General features: G+C 42.4%; 1 protein-coding gene across 1 annotated transcript in view; it reads left to right on the top strand.

The window, feature by feature from the left end:
- Positions 1–17,404, top strand: part of LOC140133955 (stimulated by retinoic acid gene 6 protein-like) — a 107,771-nt gene that overhangs the window by 16,737 nt on the left and 73,630 nt on the right. The window contains exons 2-4 of the mRNA XM_072154631.1: positions 11,538–11,579; positions 12,710–12,785; positions 13,782–13,882. Of these exons, the coding sequence (XP_072010732.1) occupies positions 11,538–11,579; positions 12,710–12,785; positions 13,782–13,882 (219 nt within the window). The remainder of the gene's footprint in view (positions 1–11,537; positions 11,580–12,709; positions 12,786–13,781; positions 13,883–17,404) is intronic.

Below are 17,404 nucleotides of genomic sequence, written 5' to 3' on the forward strand. Positions count from 1 at the left end.
AGATTAGCAGTACATTTTTTAGATACTTTGGCTTAGTTGTCTCATAAGTGCCGCAGAATGTAGAAAATTTTCTACCATAAACTATACCGACTAATTAGATCCCTTGACAAAGACCTGCTGTTGTTGAAACACGCGTCAGGGGTGCACGCCAGGTAATAGTTTGCTCGTCTCTGCCCCACATTCTGTTTATTCTTTGCTGTTTATTGGCGTTTATCTCTTTATTACTGCTGTCATCATTTGTGGGCTTCAATATTATCCTTTATGCCATCTACACTTTATATATCATTGCCACTGTAGCATTTACTATTGTTTTTGTACTTCTTCGTATTCTTTAGTGTGTCATTGGCCTTATTACATTTATTATAATCATAGTACTGTACTCTATATACGATCTTACCTGGCGTGCAAGTATTCACTTTTCCTGAGATGTTTTTATTTTATGACTGATTTTACCACTTTCATGTTTAATAAAGATCTTTTCCATATTCCTGTTGCGTGAAGTCTTGATTTCCGTTCCTCTTGTCTTCTTTTTTCGGTTCTTATCTGCTATACTGAGAGTTTGTCCTTGGCTATTCTGGTATATATCACCAATTTGTTATATATATTATTTTATATAGCGATTTTTGTTTTTTTCTAAAAATATATGTGTATATACCAACTAATAGCAGGTAAGAAGTAAATGTAGATAGTTTTACACTATGGCAGATTTATCATCCAGTATCAGATGCTGTTATAAAGCTGGTACATTATAAGACAGTCCATCTCCTACTCTGTGTAATGTTAGATGCTTGTTTTACATTTCAATTAATTTTTTGGTCCCTATATTGCTCTACTTCATATGTATATTTCAATGATGTCTTATAGTGTTTGACAAAGGCCTGTGACAGGCCGAAACGTCACACCAATTGATGACTTCTATGTAAATAAATATCACTTTCTGGCATTGAAAACCCAAAAGGAATGATTGGATTGACTTATTTGTTGATGCAATTGGGGTGGGAACCATAATCCCCATTACCACCCATTGTCGATGTGCGACTGCACAAATAAGACGATTATATTTTTTCATGAGTTATTCACAAGTTTATGGCCACATATAAAATGTATTCAAAGGGCTGCCCATTGTGTTGGATTGTCAATGTAACCATCTTCTCCCACTCTAGACACAGTGATAGCAACATTGCAGAAGAAATGGTGGTACAGGCTTCCAGCATCCGTTGTTTCAGAAGCTACACATCTTGTATCATCACAGCATAGTCAATTGCCTTCGGATGACCCCAAAGGTCAGAGCATTTCTACAAAAACTGTTTCCTGGAAAGTGGATTGGTCGGCGTGGGCCAGTTGAATGTCCACCAAGGTCATCTGATCTGACCCCTTTAGACTTTTATCTTTGGGGTCACCTGCAACTGCCATGTTATTTCCACCATTTTTCAACCCTCTAGCCCTTACTAACCCCCATTTTACAGCCATTTTAGCTGACATAGTCATAAGCATAGAGGTTGAGGGATCCCTTAAAAATAAAATTATTGTAATCACCATACAATGGTCTCTGTGGATAATCTTTATGATTACTTTGGCCAACTTCCCTGCCAACACCTTATATCAATATTTTATATTGAAAGCAAAGAAAACGGCAGCACTCCAATGTTGTGAACAAACAAACGTGTTTATTCCACCTCCAGCTGGAGGTGGAATAAACACGTTTGTTTGTTCACAACATTGGAGTGCTGCCGTTTTCTTTGCTTTGGATATCTTACCCACTCAGACTGGTGTGAGTGGAAGGATAGCACCCGCTATACCTCATTACTAAGGACTGTGCTGCAGTTTTTTTGCTTTTTTAATATTTTATATTGGTTTTGAGCAAGAAGATTTGTATATAAGAGTCAAACTCCAACATGTCATTATGTGGTAACACTATCAAATCCTATAACGTTGAATCTGGCAATCTCTGATTTCCCAGGGCATTGAATTACAAATTATTCAATTATTATACACTATACTGTATACCTTTTATACATGTTGAAGGGAAATCCATCTAAACTTTGTGTGGTGTTACTGTTTGTCTTACAGTGCGGTTTCTATTTCTGTGATTTCTGCATTTAACATTTCCCTATCCACTCTTTGTTAATATTTGCAGGTATTCTGATATAATCTGGCATAAAATTCGTAAACTCTATTATCTCACTGGGGATGCGTTATATGTTATTTTAACATCTTTGCCTTTTATTGAATTTGTGTCTTTGATTTTCTGTGATAGATTTTAGTCTCGTGTCCATCTTTCCTCTCTTACAGTAAGTATTGCGTTTGGCCATAGAAGAAAAATTTGTGTTGGGGATTTTCTCCTAATACTTTGCTTATGTCTTCTTTAGCTTATAGTCTATTTCCTTCAGTTGATGTAATACTATAATCTCTTTCTTTTTCTTTTATTATTTCCTTTTTTTTTTAGTTTCATTCTGCAAAAAAGCACTCTTTTTTTTCACTATATGTTCGGAAAAAAAGACCTTTAATGCATCCCATTCAATGTTGTCACCTGCCTATCCTTTGTCACGGGTGCTCCCGCAATCATTGTCTCAAAAAGCAGGCGCACCCGTGGTCCTCCATATGCCCCTGCTGAAGTCCCATCTTCCTGGTCCTCCCGTTGCTGACCCCACATTGGACTTGACCATGCATTTCTGCCGCCTGCCTTGACCCTGTGCCTGGACCCAACCACGAGACTGTCTTCCGTTAATGTACCCCGACCTCAGCCGCCACCACGGGCTAGTCGCACCTGCGGAACGACCTGGTGGTACCCTGCCGCAGCTAGTCCATCCCGCTTTGCGGCGGGCTCTGGTGAAGACCAGGTGCCACTTAGACTCCTGTTACAGGTGCCGGCTAGTACCACCTCCTGCGGTGGTCCAGGGGATACACTGATCCTTACAGTAAGATCCGGCCATGGATCCCGCTGAGGTTCCGCCTCCCAGTCTGCCCGATCTTGCCACCATCGTGATCCACCATCCCCGGCAGATTGCTACACAGAGGGATCAGCTGGAGCAAGTCACCACCGTGCTGCAACAGCTGCTAGATACCTAGCATCAGCAACAGGTTCCTCAGGCTGCTCCTGCGACTCCTGCTACCCCAGTTGGTCTTCCTGCCGCTGAACCCAGCCTACATCTCTCAATGCCCAGCAAGTATGACGGGTATCCCAAGCTGTGCAGAGGCTTTATAACCCAGTGCTCTCTGCACATAGAACTCATGCCATCGCAATTTGTCACGGAGTGATCCAAGGTGGCATCTATCCTCAGCCTCCTCTCCAGGAAAGCCCTGGCCTGGGCTAAGCCTCTTTGGACAAAGACGACCCGGTCACCCAGATTCAGGTTTCTGCTTTCTTGGATTTGGGCTCCACAGCAAACTTTGCGGACGCAGCCCTGGTCTCCCAGCATCACTTCCCGGTAGTTTGTCTCGAGAAACCATTGTCCGTTGCTTCTGTCAGTGGCCAGATTCTTTCCGTACCCATCTGGTTTCGCACTGAACCCCTGCTCTTGCAAGTGGGTGCTCTACATAAAGAGAGACTTTCTTTGCTCGTGCTACCCCAAAGCAGTTCCGCTCTCCTGTTGGGTCTCCCCTGATTACAAAGTCATGTGCCTGTGCTGGACTGGTTTTCTGGGGAGATTATCTGTTGGGGCCCGGGATGTTCCTCAGACTATACAGAGATCGCTCATCTGCTTCCTGTCAGGAATTCTACCATGTCTCCCAAGCCTTTGGAGGGGCTTCCCGCTCCATATCTGGACTTTGCAGATGTATTCTCCAAGAAACAGGCACATCTTCCATGCGACTGCCCCATTGACTGACCCCATCTGCCCGGTACTTCTCCTCCACGGTTTCCGGTGTACCCGCTCTCGGAACCTGAGACTGCCGCCATGTCTGAATATGTCAAGGAGAATCTGCAAAGAGCTGGCACTGGTTTCTTTTGTCTGGGCTCTCTCCGCTCCCGGAATAGACTATAGCGGTCTTAACAAAGTCACCATTAAGAATCGCTATCCTCTGCTGCTGACCATCTACGGCAGGGGTCAGGACCCTTTTTGACTGAGAGAACCATGAACGCAACATAATTTAAAATGTTATTCCGTAAGAGCCGTACCATATGCACATGCTCCCCAGTAGATAAGTTGTCCCAGGGTAAGTCTCGGATCGCAGGCACACCCCTGGCCCTCTCCCCCTTCCGAGCTCAGTCAACTCACCATTTTCCGTCTCCTGCCCCGGCTGGCCAGCATGTGCGTTGGCTCTTGCGGATTTAAAGGGCAGCGCGCCACTGATTCGTGCTACCCAATTCCTGGGTTCCTATAAAGACCGGCGGCTCCCAGCATTCCCTGCCGGATCTTAGTGCTTCATGTCTATGAGAAAGCTTTCCACAGTGTTTCCTTCCCAAGTGTTGACCTCCTGTAGTAACCCCAGACCTGTTCCTGATTCTGCTCTTTCGCTGCCAGCCCTGACCTCTTGCTCCATCCCCGACCTTGCATTGTTGCCACCTGCCTTGAACGTCTGCCTGTTCCTGACCACGAGATTGTCTAGTGACTGTACCTCGACCTTGGCTGCCACCGTGGACAAATTGCGTCTGTGGAATGACCTGGTGGTACCACGCTGAAGAAAAACCATCCTGCTTCGCAGTGGGCTCTGGTGAAGACTGGGTGCCACTTAGATTCCGGTCCCAGGTATCTGCTTACATCATTGTCCGCGGTGGTTCACTACTCCAAATGCTGACACCGACCACATGCCTCCCAGTAGATAGGTAGGTACAGCACATACTCCCAGTAAATAGGTAGTTACGGCACATACTCCCAGTAAATAGGTAGTCACGGCACATACTCCCAGTAAATAGGTAGCCACAGCACATGTCCCCCAATAGATGGGTAGCCACAGCACATACTCCCAGTAGATGGGTAGCCACAGCACATACTTCCAGTATATAGGTAGCCCCAGCACATACTCCCTGTAGATAGGTAGCCCCAGCACATACTCCCAGTAGATAGGTAGCCCCAGCACATACTCCCAGTAGATAGGTAGCCCAAGCACATGCCCCCGAGTAGATAGGTAGTCACAGCAAAAATAAAAATAAAAAAATGAATATTCACTTTCACGCTCCCTACAGCCAGCTCCTCATCGTTCCCACGCTCTCATCGACACACAATAGCAGCCATCACTATTTATAAAAGATCTATCTGAGAGCCAGATGCAGCCAACAAAAGAGCCATATCTGGCTCTCGAGCAATAGGTTCCCTACCCCTGGTCTATGGGGTACAAGAATCTTTTCCAAATTGGATCTTCGTGGGGCCTACAACCTCATCCGTATCAGGAAGAGTGACAAGTGGAAGACCGCCTTTAAAACCTGTGATGGGCATTTTGAATATTTAGTTATGCCCTTTTGGACTTTGTCATGTGCCAGCCGTTTTTTCAGGAAAATGTGAATGATATCTTCCGAGACTTATTGTACAGTTGTGTTGTGGTTTACCTGGATGACATCCTTGTGTATTCTGCTGATCTCGAGTCCCACCACTCCCACGTACGGCAAGTACTCAGTCGCCTCATGATTAACCATCTCTACGCCAAAATGGAGATGTGCCAGTTTCATCAGAAGAGCCTTCCATTCCTCGGCTAAATAATTTATGATAAAGGCTTGCAGATGGATCCTGCCATGTTATCTGCGCTTCTTCAGTGGCCACGTCCAGTGGGACTGCGAGCTATACAAATATTTCTGGGCTTTGTAAATTATTATAGAGAATTTATCCCACATTTCTCATCTCTGGTCGCGCTGATGGTGGCGCTTACGAGGAAAGGTGCTAACTCCCTTGTCTGGCCTCTAGCGGCAGAGGAGGCCTTCACGAAATTGAAGACTGCTTTTTCCTCTGCATCAGTTCTTACCCGACGTGATACTGAAAAGCAATTTCTTGTGGAAGTTGATGCCTCCTCCGTAGGCACTGGGGCAGTCCTTATCCAGAAGGGGCCTAAGGGCCGAACTCTGACTTCTTCTTCAAAACCTTCTCCTCCGCAGAGAGGAATTATTCTATTGGAGATTTTCACTCCGCATTTACACGGACCACGAGAATCTTCAGTATCTACAGACAGCTCAGTGTCTGAATCCACGTCAAGCCCGGTGGTCCCTCTTCTTTTCTCGCTTTGACGTTTCGGATCCATTTTCGTCCTGCTGAGAAAAACGTCAAGGCTGACACCTTGTTCTGTGCTTCTGATGTTATGGGGGAGGACTCTGCTCCAAGACGTATTGTTCCTCCAGAGAGACTTGTGCTTGCAGCGCCGGTGGACCTTCGGCAAGACTTGTGTGCTACCTGGTCTTCGAAAGAGGATCCCTGGCACCCTGGGATGCAGCGCTCTGTGGCCTTCATTTCCCGATTCTATTGGTGGCCTGACTTGGTCAAGGACGTATGGGATTTTGTGGGTTCCTGTGCCTCTTGTACTCGCAATAAGCCCTCACGACAAAAAACAGCTGGTCTTCTGTTGCCATTACCCGTAACTACCTGCCTGTGGTCTCATGTGGCTATGGACTTTATTACGGATCTGCCGCCATCATCTGGCAATACAGTCACCTGGGTGGTGACTGACCGCTTTTCTAAGATTCACATTTTGTCACATTTTGTCCCTCTACCAGGTTTGCCTTCTGCTCCACGTCTTGCCAGTCTCTTCTTCCGGCTTCATGGCCTCCCCCGGCACATTGTTTCGGATCAAGGAGTTCAGTTTGTGTACGAGTTTTGGAGATCTCCATACATCCACAAAACTCCACTCCTCATACAATCTCGCAAAGAATGTCTTCCCATACACTCCCTTTTTTCTGATTCTATTGCAACCAAATGTCTATTCATTAAACAGTTCATTATCCACTATTATCAAAATTGGGCATGTTTCCCATGCAAACAAACTATAGAAATCAGCAGAGGAGAATGGGTTGGGTTAAAAATGAATGCTAACATACATATTAAACTACCATATTTATTTTATAGTGAAGAAACACAGATCTGCCTTCTGTCTCTATTTTTTCGCATGTCTACAAAATTAATCCCTTTGTGAAATAAGACACTGACCCACCCCCCGTTGTTTTATATAGTGATTGATACTGTATCTGGTATAACCTAAGTAATTATCTCTTTTGTGAAGTGCGTTTTAAGTAAACAAATTGTACCTGGGATGTATCTTTTACTAGTTGCAAAAACTGTAACCTAGCCCCTAAACCCCTCACATACCACGCTATCACCCTGACTCCCATCCACTTCATCTATTTATCTATCTATCTTAAATTACATCTCTTAATCCCTAGCCGCAAACCACTGTAATAGTATGGCGGCTGCAAAGGGAGTACGAAGAGGACTCCATATTGCAGAAAACACCTGTGGCTGACACCTGCGACCAATCACACCAAAGTTAACCATTTTAATGCCCCTGAGTAGAGATGGACTAATCGATTCGAACGAAGTGGAATTCAGTCCGAATTTCACTGAAATTTAGATTCCCCCCGCTTTCTTTTAGCTAAATGGGCACAAGCACAACGTGTTAAATGGGGCAGAGAACTGTGAGAAGAGGAAAGGAACACCCTTGATGACATCTGCAGACCTGTAAGTAGATTACCGACCGACAGGCTTATGTGATGTCACACAGCCCTATAAAAACTGTCAGCCATTTGCAATTTCGGAATTTCACACTGCATGTGCCGTCTGTAGCGTAAAGCTGCTTCTACTGTACTGTGCTCTAGCGGTTTCTGCTCTAATCCCAGGGTGTGCGTTTAGGGGGATCTGTATACCCCAAATAGCAGTTCTTTTTTGATACTGAAGCCACTAGGAAGAAATCTGTTTAATATCCACACAGCTGCTGTAGTTATTTCTGCTCCTCTCCTAGGGTGTCTGTTGTGGGGTATCTGGATAAGACAAATACCCATACTTTTGTGTTACTAAAGTTGGAAGCAAGAAATACGTGTCAAATCCACGTAGTTTATACAGTGATTTTGGCTCTAATTACAGGGTGTCTGCTGTGGGGTATCTGGATAACGCAAATTCCCATACTTTTGTGTTGTTAAAGTTGAAAGCAAGAAACACGTGTCATATCCATGTAGTTAATTAACCACTATGTCAGACAGAAAGGTGGCAGGTGGAGCAGGTAGAGGTTGCAGCACACTAAGGGGTGACTCTGTGAGGCCAGAACTGCCGTTGTCATCTAGCGGGAGTGTGTTGATCTAGGTCACCCAATTCCTCAATTATAACATCTGACAACCCCAGCCAAGAGTCTGTGGGTTCGTCAGATACAACAATTAGATGGCATGGTCCAGAAGCAGGTCCACGGCCCTCACCTGTCCTCAACCAGCCTCTGTCCTGTTCATTTCCCTAAGCCAGAGAGATACTAGGTGGTCTGGGCTCAGCGCCACTATACAGCGAGGACAAAGTGTTTGAGGACAGTCAGCAGCTGCTTGGCAGTGAAGAGGTGGGGCAGACATCCGCTGCTTTGTGCAGTAGGCAGGTTGTCCATACTGACACTGTTGAGAAGAATAGCTGTGAAAGGGAAACCTAAATTGACAAAGATGTAGCACTTGGGAGCCGGGTGTAGCAAGGAATTCATCATCGTCGGGCGAAGAGAGTGTCAGCTTGCACGTCAGGCAGCGGAGCAGGCAGCAAGTCTCTACTGTGGCCGTGAGTCAGCAGGGTGGCAGCAGTGTGAGGACGGGAGCCAAACGGCTGCGGGATACAAACCCCACTTCGGATTTCCAAGTAAGCAGAGGTACATGGGGTCAACAAGGCAGCGGCGTTAGTAGTCACTCAGTGCAGAGTGTTGGCAGTAAAATCACCACCTTGGCAGTGGCAGTTTTTTGTTAAGACCCCAGTGGAGTCGAGCGTGTGTATACGTAGACTCTGCGGGCAGAAAGTGAAGCGTGGCCAGGGAACTTCTTTTCCCAGGTCATGTGACCATGACATCATCAAAGGTCCTTCAGCCTCGGGAGTCGTATTCTCCCAGAGGCTAGGTCCTTGCAGGGGAAAGCAGTGCCTGCACTCCTTGTGACACAGATCGTGATGAGAGAGGGAAGGATCCCCGGGCAGTGGGGCTGATGTCCTGCTGACCCGGGGAGATCCGGGGCACGAGCCCCTGATCTTTTGACCTATCGAAATCCCTGGCAACCAGTTAAGGTCTTACAGTTTTCAAAATATCCTCTATTCCCACTAACAGTGACACCTTACAAGTTCATACAGCAATGTATAAAATGTTATGGGTTTATATTGTGACGCAAGGCTTTTTGAATTTTTTTAATGGTATTAAGATATCTCTTCATAAATTAGAGGGAGTGTGTGTGGTTAAATGTCTTGGTCTTCCTTCTGGAGCCTTGTTGAGAGACAACTTGCAATAAAACATATTGATGAATATCTGCTATTGTCATTATTGTACTTCATCCATATTTATATTATAATGCATTGTCTAAAGAGAACACTAGCACAGGGTGTCCCTTAATCTCTGTGTTTGAACTTTAAAAATTTCATGTGGAATATAATAAAAAGCACCTGATCTAAAAAAAAAAAGACTAAAGTTGATGTTTAATCTGGACTGCACATTGAAAGCCACTAAAAAGTGTCACATGTGCTCCTGCGATCCATCTCCCGGGTCGTAGGTGCACCCTTGCCCCTCTCTGTGTCCCACACTCACATTGCATTCACTCACCTCTATGCGTTCCTGCTCCCCTCCGGCGGCCCTGGCGCGCGCGTCCCCACCTACTGTGGCACGCACGCTGGCATTCGTAGATTTAAAGGGCCAGCGCACCACTGATTGGTGCTGGCCATTTCCAGAATATGAATAAAAGCCGGCCTCTCCCAGCATTCCTGACAGATCTTTGTTCCTATTGCCTCAGAGAAAGCTGTTCCATGCGATTTACTGGGTTTCTGAATCCCCGTTGTGACCCCGGTTCCATTATTGACTCTGATCCCGAGCTGCCTGTCCTGACCTTCCACTACATCCCGACTTCGATCCTGTGCTGCCTGTCTTGACCTTCTGCCTGTTCCCGACCACGAGTTTGCCTTACGATTCTGTACTTCGCCTTGGCCGCCTTCGTGGACAAAGTCGCGCCTGTGGAACAACTTGGTTGTACCACGCCACCACAGGTCCAACCTGCTTTTCGGCAGGCTCTGGTGAAAACCGGGTACCACCTGGACAGGTGTTGGCTTATGTCCGCGGTGGTACAGAGGATTCACTACCTCCGAATCCTGACAAAAATAAAGCCAATCAGAATATGGCTTAGATGGTTTTTTTTTTTTGCTATTTACACCATGTTTGTATGTCTTTCCAGTTTCCCAGTACATGCCACAGAATATTAAGGGATATTAAAGTATGGCCTCCTTGCTTCCAAAATCAACTTTTAAAATCATGATAATTAGCCAGAAGGTCTCTACTCGAGCGTAACAGAAAGAAAATATTCCAGCTCACCAGCCTCTATGACCACAGTCTCCTCGAGCACGGTTCACCCCACTGCAAGGGGCAGAAAAAGTATGGATCCAGCTCATGGAGATCTGAATTGGTATTTCTTTATTTGCGCTCAGGTAACATCCAGGTGTACAGAGAATAAAGTCTACGCATTTCAAGCAGCTCACCTACTCTTATTCATGACATATGACATAAGATCATGACATATGACATAAGATCTTCAACCCGTTCACTTGCTTGTTACAGGGACACTCCTCCCATCACTTTGTGTTGTTGCCTTGAAAGCAAGAAGAGAGAGATGTGAAATGCCAAATAGCTGGGTAAGAACAGTGTAACAGCCTGTGAAGACTCTGGTAGACCTTTTCTGGCTCATTAGCATAATTTAAAAAGTTGTTTTTAGAAGGAAGGAGGCCATCGGTAACAAATATAAGAAGATTAGCACAGTCGCGGTGCCTGGATCTATAAGTTAGGGCCCCTGGTTTATCATGCTGGATTTCCTTTACATTGTGCCACTAGAAAGTATCTTGAAGATAACAAGCCGTCATATTACTTTGGAATAATAAAATAAGATATGGCTTATGGAAAGAGAGGAGTGAAAAACTGAAATGCAAAAGCCTAAAATATCCTAGTACTGAAGGGGTTAAAAAAAAGTGTATTTTTTTTAAAGGGGTTGTCCGAGACTGTATAAGAAAACAATGGGGGCTGGATGGGGCTGTTTAAAAAAATAAATATTTACTTACCTTCCACCGCCCTCCCAGTATCCCTCACTGAAATATCTCTGGGCCCTGCCCCATGTAATAAAACGGGGGCAAGGAAGTCGCACTGCATTCAGCTTGGGCTGTAATAGGGATGGGTGGCCGGCTGGAAGTTGAAGAGCATGCAACGTGGGACGCTGGGAGGTAAGTAAATGTTTATTTTTTTAAGCAACCCCTCCTGGCCACCATTGGGGGGTTTTTAGACAATTTCAGACAACCCCTTTAATTGTTCATTAATGGGTTGGCTTTTTTTGGTTTTGTTTTATTTTTTGCTACAAGAGCCATAATTTTTACTGCTTCTACTCCGCATTATTTGCAAATTATAATTTCTCGAATTAATTTTTTTAGGTTCACAGAGGATGACACAGAATCCGATTATCTGGATTATGGGTAAAAACAATATATGGATTCTTTTTTTAAACTTGAAATTTAATATTATTATTATTATTAAGTATTTAAGTTTTTTTGTTTCAGGAAATGCTATTGTCTGATCACAGTTAGAATAAAAACATAACTGCTGACTGCGCCAAAAAGGAACAATGGGTTAATGATCAAGCAGCAAAGGGGGCTTGACCAGTTCCCTGAATGCTGCGGAAACTCCATCCGATCACACTGTAGGGGATCTGAACTAGGATCCCTTTTACATTCACTATTTACTGCAGCATCTGAAAGGTTAAATATGCACAATCAGAGTTACATAATAGGACACAATGGGGCACATTTACTTACCCGGTCCGTTCGCGATCCAGCGGCGCGTTCTCTGCACTGGATTCGGGTCCGGCCGGGATTCATCAAAGCAGTTCCTCCGCCGTCCACCAGGTGGCGCTGCTGCGCTGAAGTCCGCTGGAATGCCTCGAAATACACCGGCCTATCCAGGATGAAGGTGAGTGAAATTTTCGCGACACAATTTTTTTTTTAAATGCGGCGGTTTTTCCAAATACGTCGGGTTTTCGTTCGGCCACGCCCCCCCGATTTCTGTCGCGCGCATGTCGGCGCCGATGCGCCACAATCCGATCGTGTGAGCCACAATCCCTGGGCAATTAAGGTACAATCGGCGCAAATCGGAAATATTCGGGTAACACGTCGGGAAAACGCGAATCGGGCCCTTAGTAAATGACCCCCAATGTTACCTAAAAGTGGCACTTAATCATGATGCACAATTACACCACAGTGTGAGATTGGATTTTAGTCCTTTTTCACAGGCTGTTTACTAGGCCACTTATCAGAAACCTTCATCTCCAAGTGACATGTTCTGGCTTCTAGAAGTCTGTCACTAAATAAAATCTGCAAAGCATGTTTTCTGCATACATAATTGGAAAGGTTTAACATTAAAGCTTTACAATGTTTTCTTTACAGTTTGTTGCAGGAATAAGACTGGTATAGAACTGGCATAACTGTAAAGTGAACACACAGCCTAATTCACAGCATGCAACCATACAGCTGCATTAATAATAGCAATGTTTCATTGATTCATCGGTAGTTTCTGAAATGTATTTCTTATTCAATGTTTCTTTTTACAGAACGGACGATGACAATGGCACCTGCCATAGTCTAATAGACATGAATTTATTTCTACATTACTCACTCATTCCTTCTGTGAGTATGATGATACTGAAAAATGAAATAGTACACATATTATGTCTACTTGAACTTCTTTATTTGTATGAAAACCCTAATTTATAATTTTATGCAGACAATTTTATTTATCACTAATAAGAAAAACATGAGGAAAAAGAATTAGATTTAAAAATAGAAAAACATATACAGGCGGTCCCCTACTTAAGAACACTTGACTTACATACGACCCCTAGTTACAAACGGACCTCTGGATATTGGTAATTCATTGTTCTTTAGTCCCAGGCTACAATGAACAGCTGTAACCGTTATCACAGGTGTCTGTAATGAAGCTTTAGTGCTAATATTGATTCTTATGACAACCCAACATTTTTAAAATGCAGTTGTCACAGAGACCAAAAAAGTTCTGGCTGGGATTACAATATACAGTTCCGACTTACATACAAACTGAACTTAAGAACAAACCTACAGACCCTATCTTGTATGTAACCCGGAGACTGCCTGAAATGCATATAATCTCCATGGGTGGATTTGTCATTTCTGGTACACTTGTGTCTGGCAGCCCTCCTAATGCACTGTTCTGCTGTGATTGGTCTTCAACTGTATTAGTTTCCTGTGGACAGTTTAAAGCCTATAAGGGGCAATATCTATCGGCATCCAACTGGGACGTAGCCTCCCCAAGCTATGGGGACCTGACCAATTGCTTGTTTTTTTTAGGGAAAAATCTGCATTGTGTGCACATAGCCTAACATCTAGTTTTGTCTAGAAAGGAAGAAAGATCCCGGCACTTCAAAGTGCCGGGATCTTTCTTCCTTTCTATACCAGTTTTGTCCACGAGCATGAGGGAAGGGTCACCGATTGCCGACCAGCTACCAATAAGTTTGATCTAGTTTTGTCTAGTCAACTCTGTAAGTAAGACATGCAGATTTTGCATCAGATTCTTCATACAATAAAATTATAATTTACTTTAGAAAATTTGACACTTGAAAGTATATAAGAAAATGTTCTTTTTTTAAGGTTCTTATCATTCTGGTGCTTTCCTTTCTTGAGAGACGTAGCAAGAGGAAAAAAATTGATAATGAGCTCCTACATCTTGATGGGCGATTTGGATTTGTCATGTAAGTATCTACCATAAATGCTTTTTTTAATTTACATTTCTTAACATTTTACTCAAGATAAAGGTTTGAAGACTTGGACAAATCACGATTGGTCCTCATTTTCATACAGTATTTATTGAAGAAAATATTAAATAAAGCCTGAGTGGACACTTTATGCATGTAAATAGTTTGGAATAAAAAAATGTATACAGTACATACTTTTATTATCAAATGGAAAATATCACCAGGTTCTCCAAAGCATCCTTATGCATTTTAAAGCATTTTTATATAGTGTGTGGGTGGTCATGGTAAACATTTTTCTAATATGCTTTCTAAAAAACGAGCTACTCCCGGCCATAGAGATGCATATCCCAGCGTGTACAGTGCGTGTTTATAACATTTATCACAAAAAGTAGACCAAATGTCACGGCTGGGAATCTTAACTCAAATTATCACAAAACTGCCATTGGCAGAAAAAACTACCCATATCCGTTCAAAACCTATCATAAAATGTCACTTTTATTAATAAATCATAAAATAAATCATAAAATGAAAGTAGCTTCGGGCAAATACAGTATTAGCCCGAACTCCTGATGAAGCCAGTTCTACTGGCGAAACATGTCGGGGGACTAATGTCAGAATCTTTTCAAATAGCAGTGTGCCCGTGCTCTCAGTCTGATAGCTGATACTTAGTATTGAGTTTATCTCTTGGGATAGTTCAGTGTGATGAATTAAGGCATGGCAGTGATATAGAAATCTTGAGGAAAGATAACTTGGCACTCCTTATTGGTCAAAAATTGAGAATTTATTTGGTCCAGAATAAACAGTATAGCAATCCAACAAAAATATTATTTTGCAATGTTTCGGTCTTGTAAAAACAGACCTCCGTCAGGCACGGATTGCAAGGTATAAGTAGAAATGGAGATGAGATGCAGTGATATGACTGCTGGAGCGCAGGTGAAAAGGAGGAAAAGCGGGCGCTCCAGAAATGAGCGCTCTATGTTGAAAAATAAAAAAAAGCTTTTTTGAAAAAATGGTGTCTTCATTTCTAACTTATTGAACCGTCCTCGTACATACAATCCAGAGCTGTATTAACGGACGCTATCTTAGTATACCACTCATAGTTGAGCTGCTTCAGACTGAGGGCGCTGTTTCACACTGTGTTTTTAAATACATTTACTCAAGTGCTAAGCTACTGTCATTTTATGATTTATGGCCAATAAAAGTGACGTTTTATGATAAGTTTTGTCCGTATATGGGTAGTTTTTTCTGCCAATGGCAGTTTTGTGAGAATTTCAGTGTGTGTTTATTGAGCAAACTATGAGCTGACATCTAAACTCCCTTTCTTTGGTTAAACAGCTCTGAGGATTAACCCAATTACATTTTTCGCTAAATCTTTGAAAATACTGCTAATAGCATTCTACACTTTTCAAAAGTACACCCCTCAAGCTACCAGATACTGCTTTTAGAAAGCTTTTCAACCCTTTGAGCACTGCATAGTAATTAAAACAAAATGGAGTTTATATTTAGAATGGTCTAATTTTGGTGGTAATACATCATTTAGCTCTAAAATTGCCACTTTTCTAAAATATAAAAAGAGAAAACCCATACGCAATCTAAGCAATTTTTCAGAGTACAGATACACCCCACATGTGGATCTTACTTGTTGAATGGGCACCCAGCTAGGCACAAAAGGGAAGGAATGCCATGCAGCTGCCAGTTTTGTCCTATAAAACTTAGTGGATTTTAGTTTCTCTATTGGCCCCGTTTGTAGACTAGAAAATGTTTGTTTTTCCTTTAGTGGGGCAATGTGATGGCATTTTTTTAGCAGGATGAGATGCATTTTCCAGTGATACCATTTTAAGGTTGCTATTCCCTATTGTTGAAAGCTTATTAACCTTTTATTTGGCACAAAGGAGGAGGAAAACATCAAATCTGTAATGGATTCTTTACTTCTTTTGGCATACTTTCTTTTTCACCATAAAGCTATGTTATCTTTATTCTATGGGCCAATGCAATTATGGGGATACCGTACCTAGATATTTTTTCTTACTTTTTACTAAATTTGCAAAATAAAACCTAGATTTTCTCCAAATTATGATTTTTGCATCGGTGTCTTCTAAGTGGCATACCATTTAAATTTATGTCAGCTATGGAGATGGTTGATGGCTTGTTTTTTGCAGATATATTGTATCAGTATCATTCTGTAGTAGATATGTTTTTTTTAATCAATTTTTATTGAATTTTTGAGGGATGAAATAGGTAAAGATCATAATTTTTGGTGGGTTTCGATTTTTTTGTTCATTGTGCAAGTTCAATAAAAAATAATTTTTCTTTCTCTATAGGTTGTTACAGACGTGCTGATACAGTTTATGTCTCCTTATATGTTAATGGAGCTCATGGGCATTTTTTTTTAGTTTATTCTTTAGCAATTTTTTTTTTGTTTTACTTTACTTGTTCATGTTAATACCTTGCAATACTGATGTGTTGTAGAGTATTAGCTCAGTCAGTCTATTCTCAGGCACATGCATAGGCTGAAACTGTGCAATTACAGGCACTGCATGCGGACAGCCCTGAGGTCCTGATCGGAGTGGTGATACAGCGCCCAGTATTCGATATATTGGACGCTGAGCGTTTAATGTGTTTAACTTACAGAAATGTTTTTGAGTTTCTTCAAGTTAGTGGTAAATTTTGGTTGATATGTTTAGCGTTCATTTATTTAAAAAAAAAAAGGTGAATTTGGTAAACATTTTGAAAAAATAAGCTGTTTCAAAAAATCTAAATGTTCTATTTTTCAAACTGATAGTTAGTAACTAATTTGGGTAGTAAGACACTTAGCATATCTCAGCTTTGTGTTGACATATTTTTAAAAGTGCACTTTTGTTTTATCACAATGCTAGAAAGATCATAAATCGAACAGCATTCTCTCAAATTTTCAAGAAAATTTAAGGGCCCATTTTATTTCTATGCGGTTATGAAAGTTCTGTTAATAGAAACCCCCCACATATCACCCCGTTCTATTTACTTCACCCCTCAAACTATTCAAGGCAGCACATAGGAAGCTTATTAACCCTTTATGTGGTTTACAGAACTTAAATTAAATGTTTGATTTGGAATTTATTAAAATATTTATCATTAATACGATCATTTAGTGTATTTACCCACATAAACTGAATAAAAATAGAAAATGCACCTATGAATATATTGTGCAGTTTCTTCTGCACAGAATACCCAACATGTGAAAGTAAACACATGGCGGGGCGTGGAAGGGAAGGAGCCATTGAGCTTTTGTAATGCAGAACAGTTTTCAGGTGCTATGACATGTTTGCAGAGCCCCTGAGGCCGCATTTACAAGTGGCATATTAGTTGCGTTTTGAAACGCAATCCAAAGGCTCCACCTGCGATCACACGTTGAGGTAAGATTGCATTCCCTTCACATTAAGTTAACGTGTTGGACCACAATGTTACCAAAACATGTTATCTAGAATGGAGCCATTGGGGGTCATTTACTAAGGGCCCGATTCGCGTTTTCCCGTCGTGTTA

The sequence above is a fragment of the Engystomops pustulosus genome, chromosome 1, assembly GCF_040894005.1.
Source record: "Engystomops pustulosus chromosome 1, aEngPut4.maternal, whole genome shotgun sequence".
In the NCBI taxonomy this organism is placed as follows: Eukaryota; Metazoa; Chordata; class Amphibia; order Anura; family Leptodactylidae; genus Engystomops; species Engystomops pustulosus.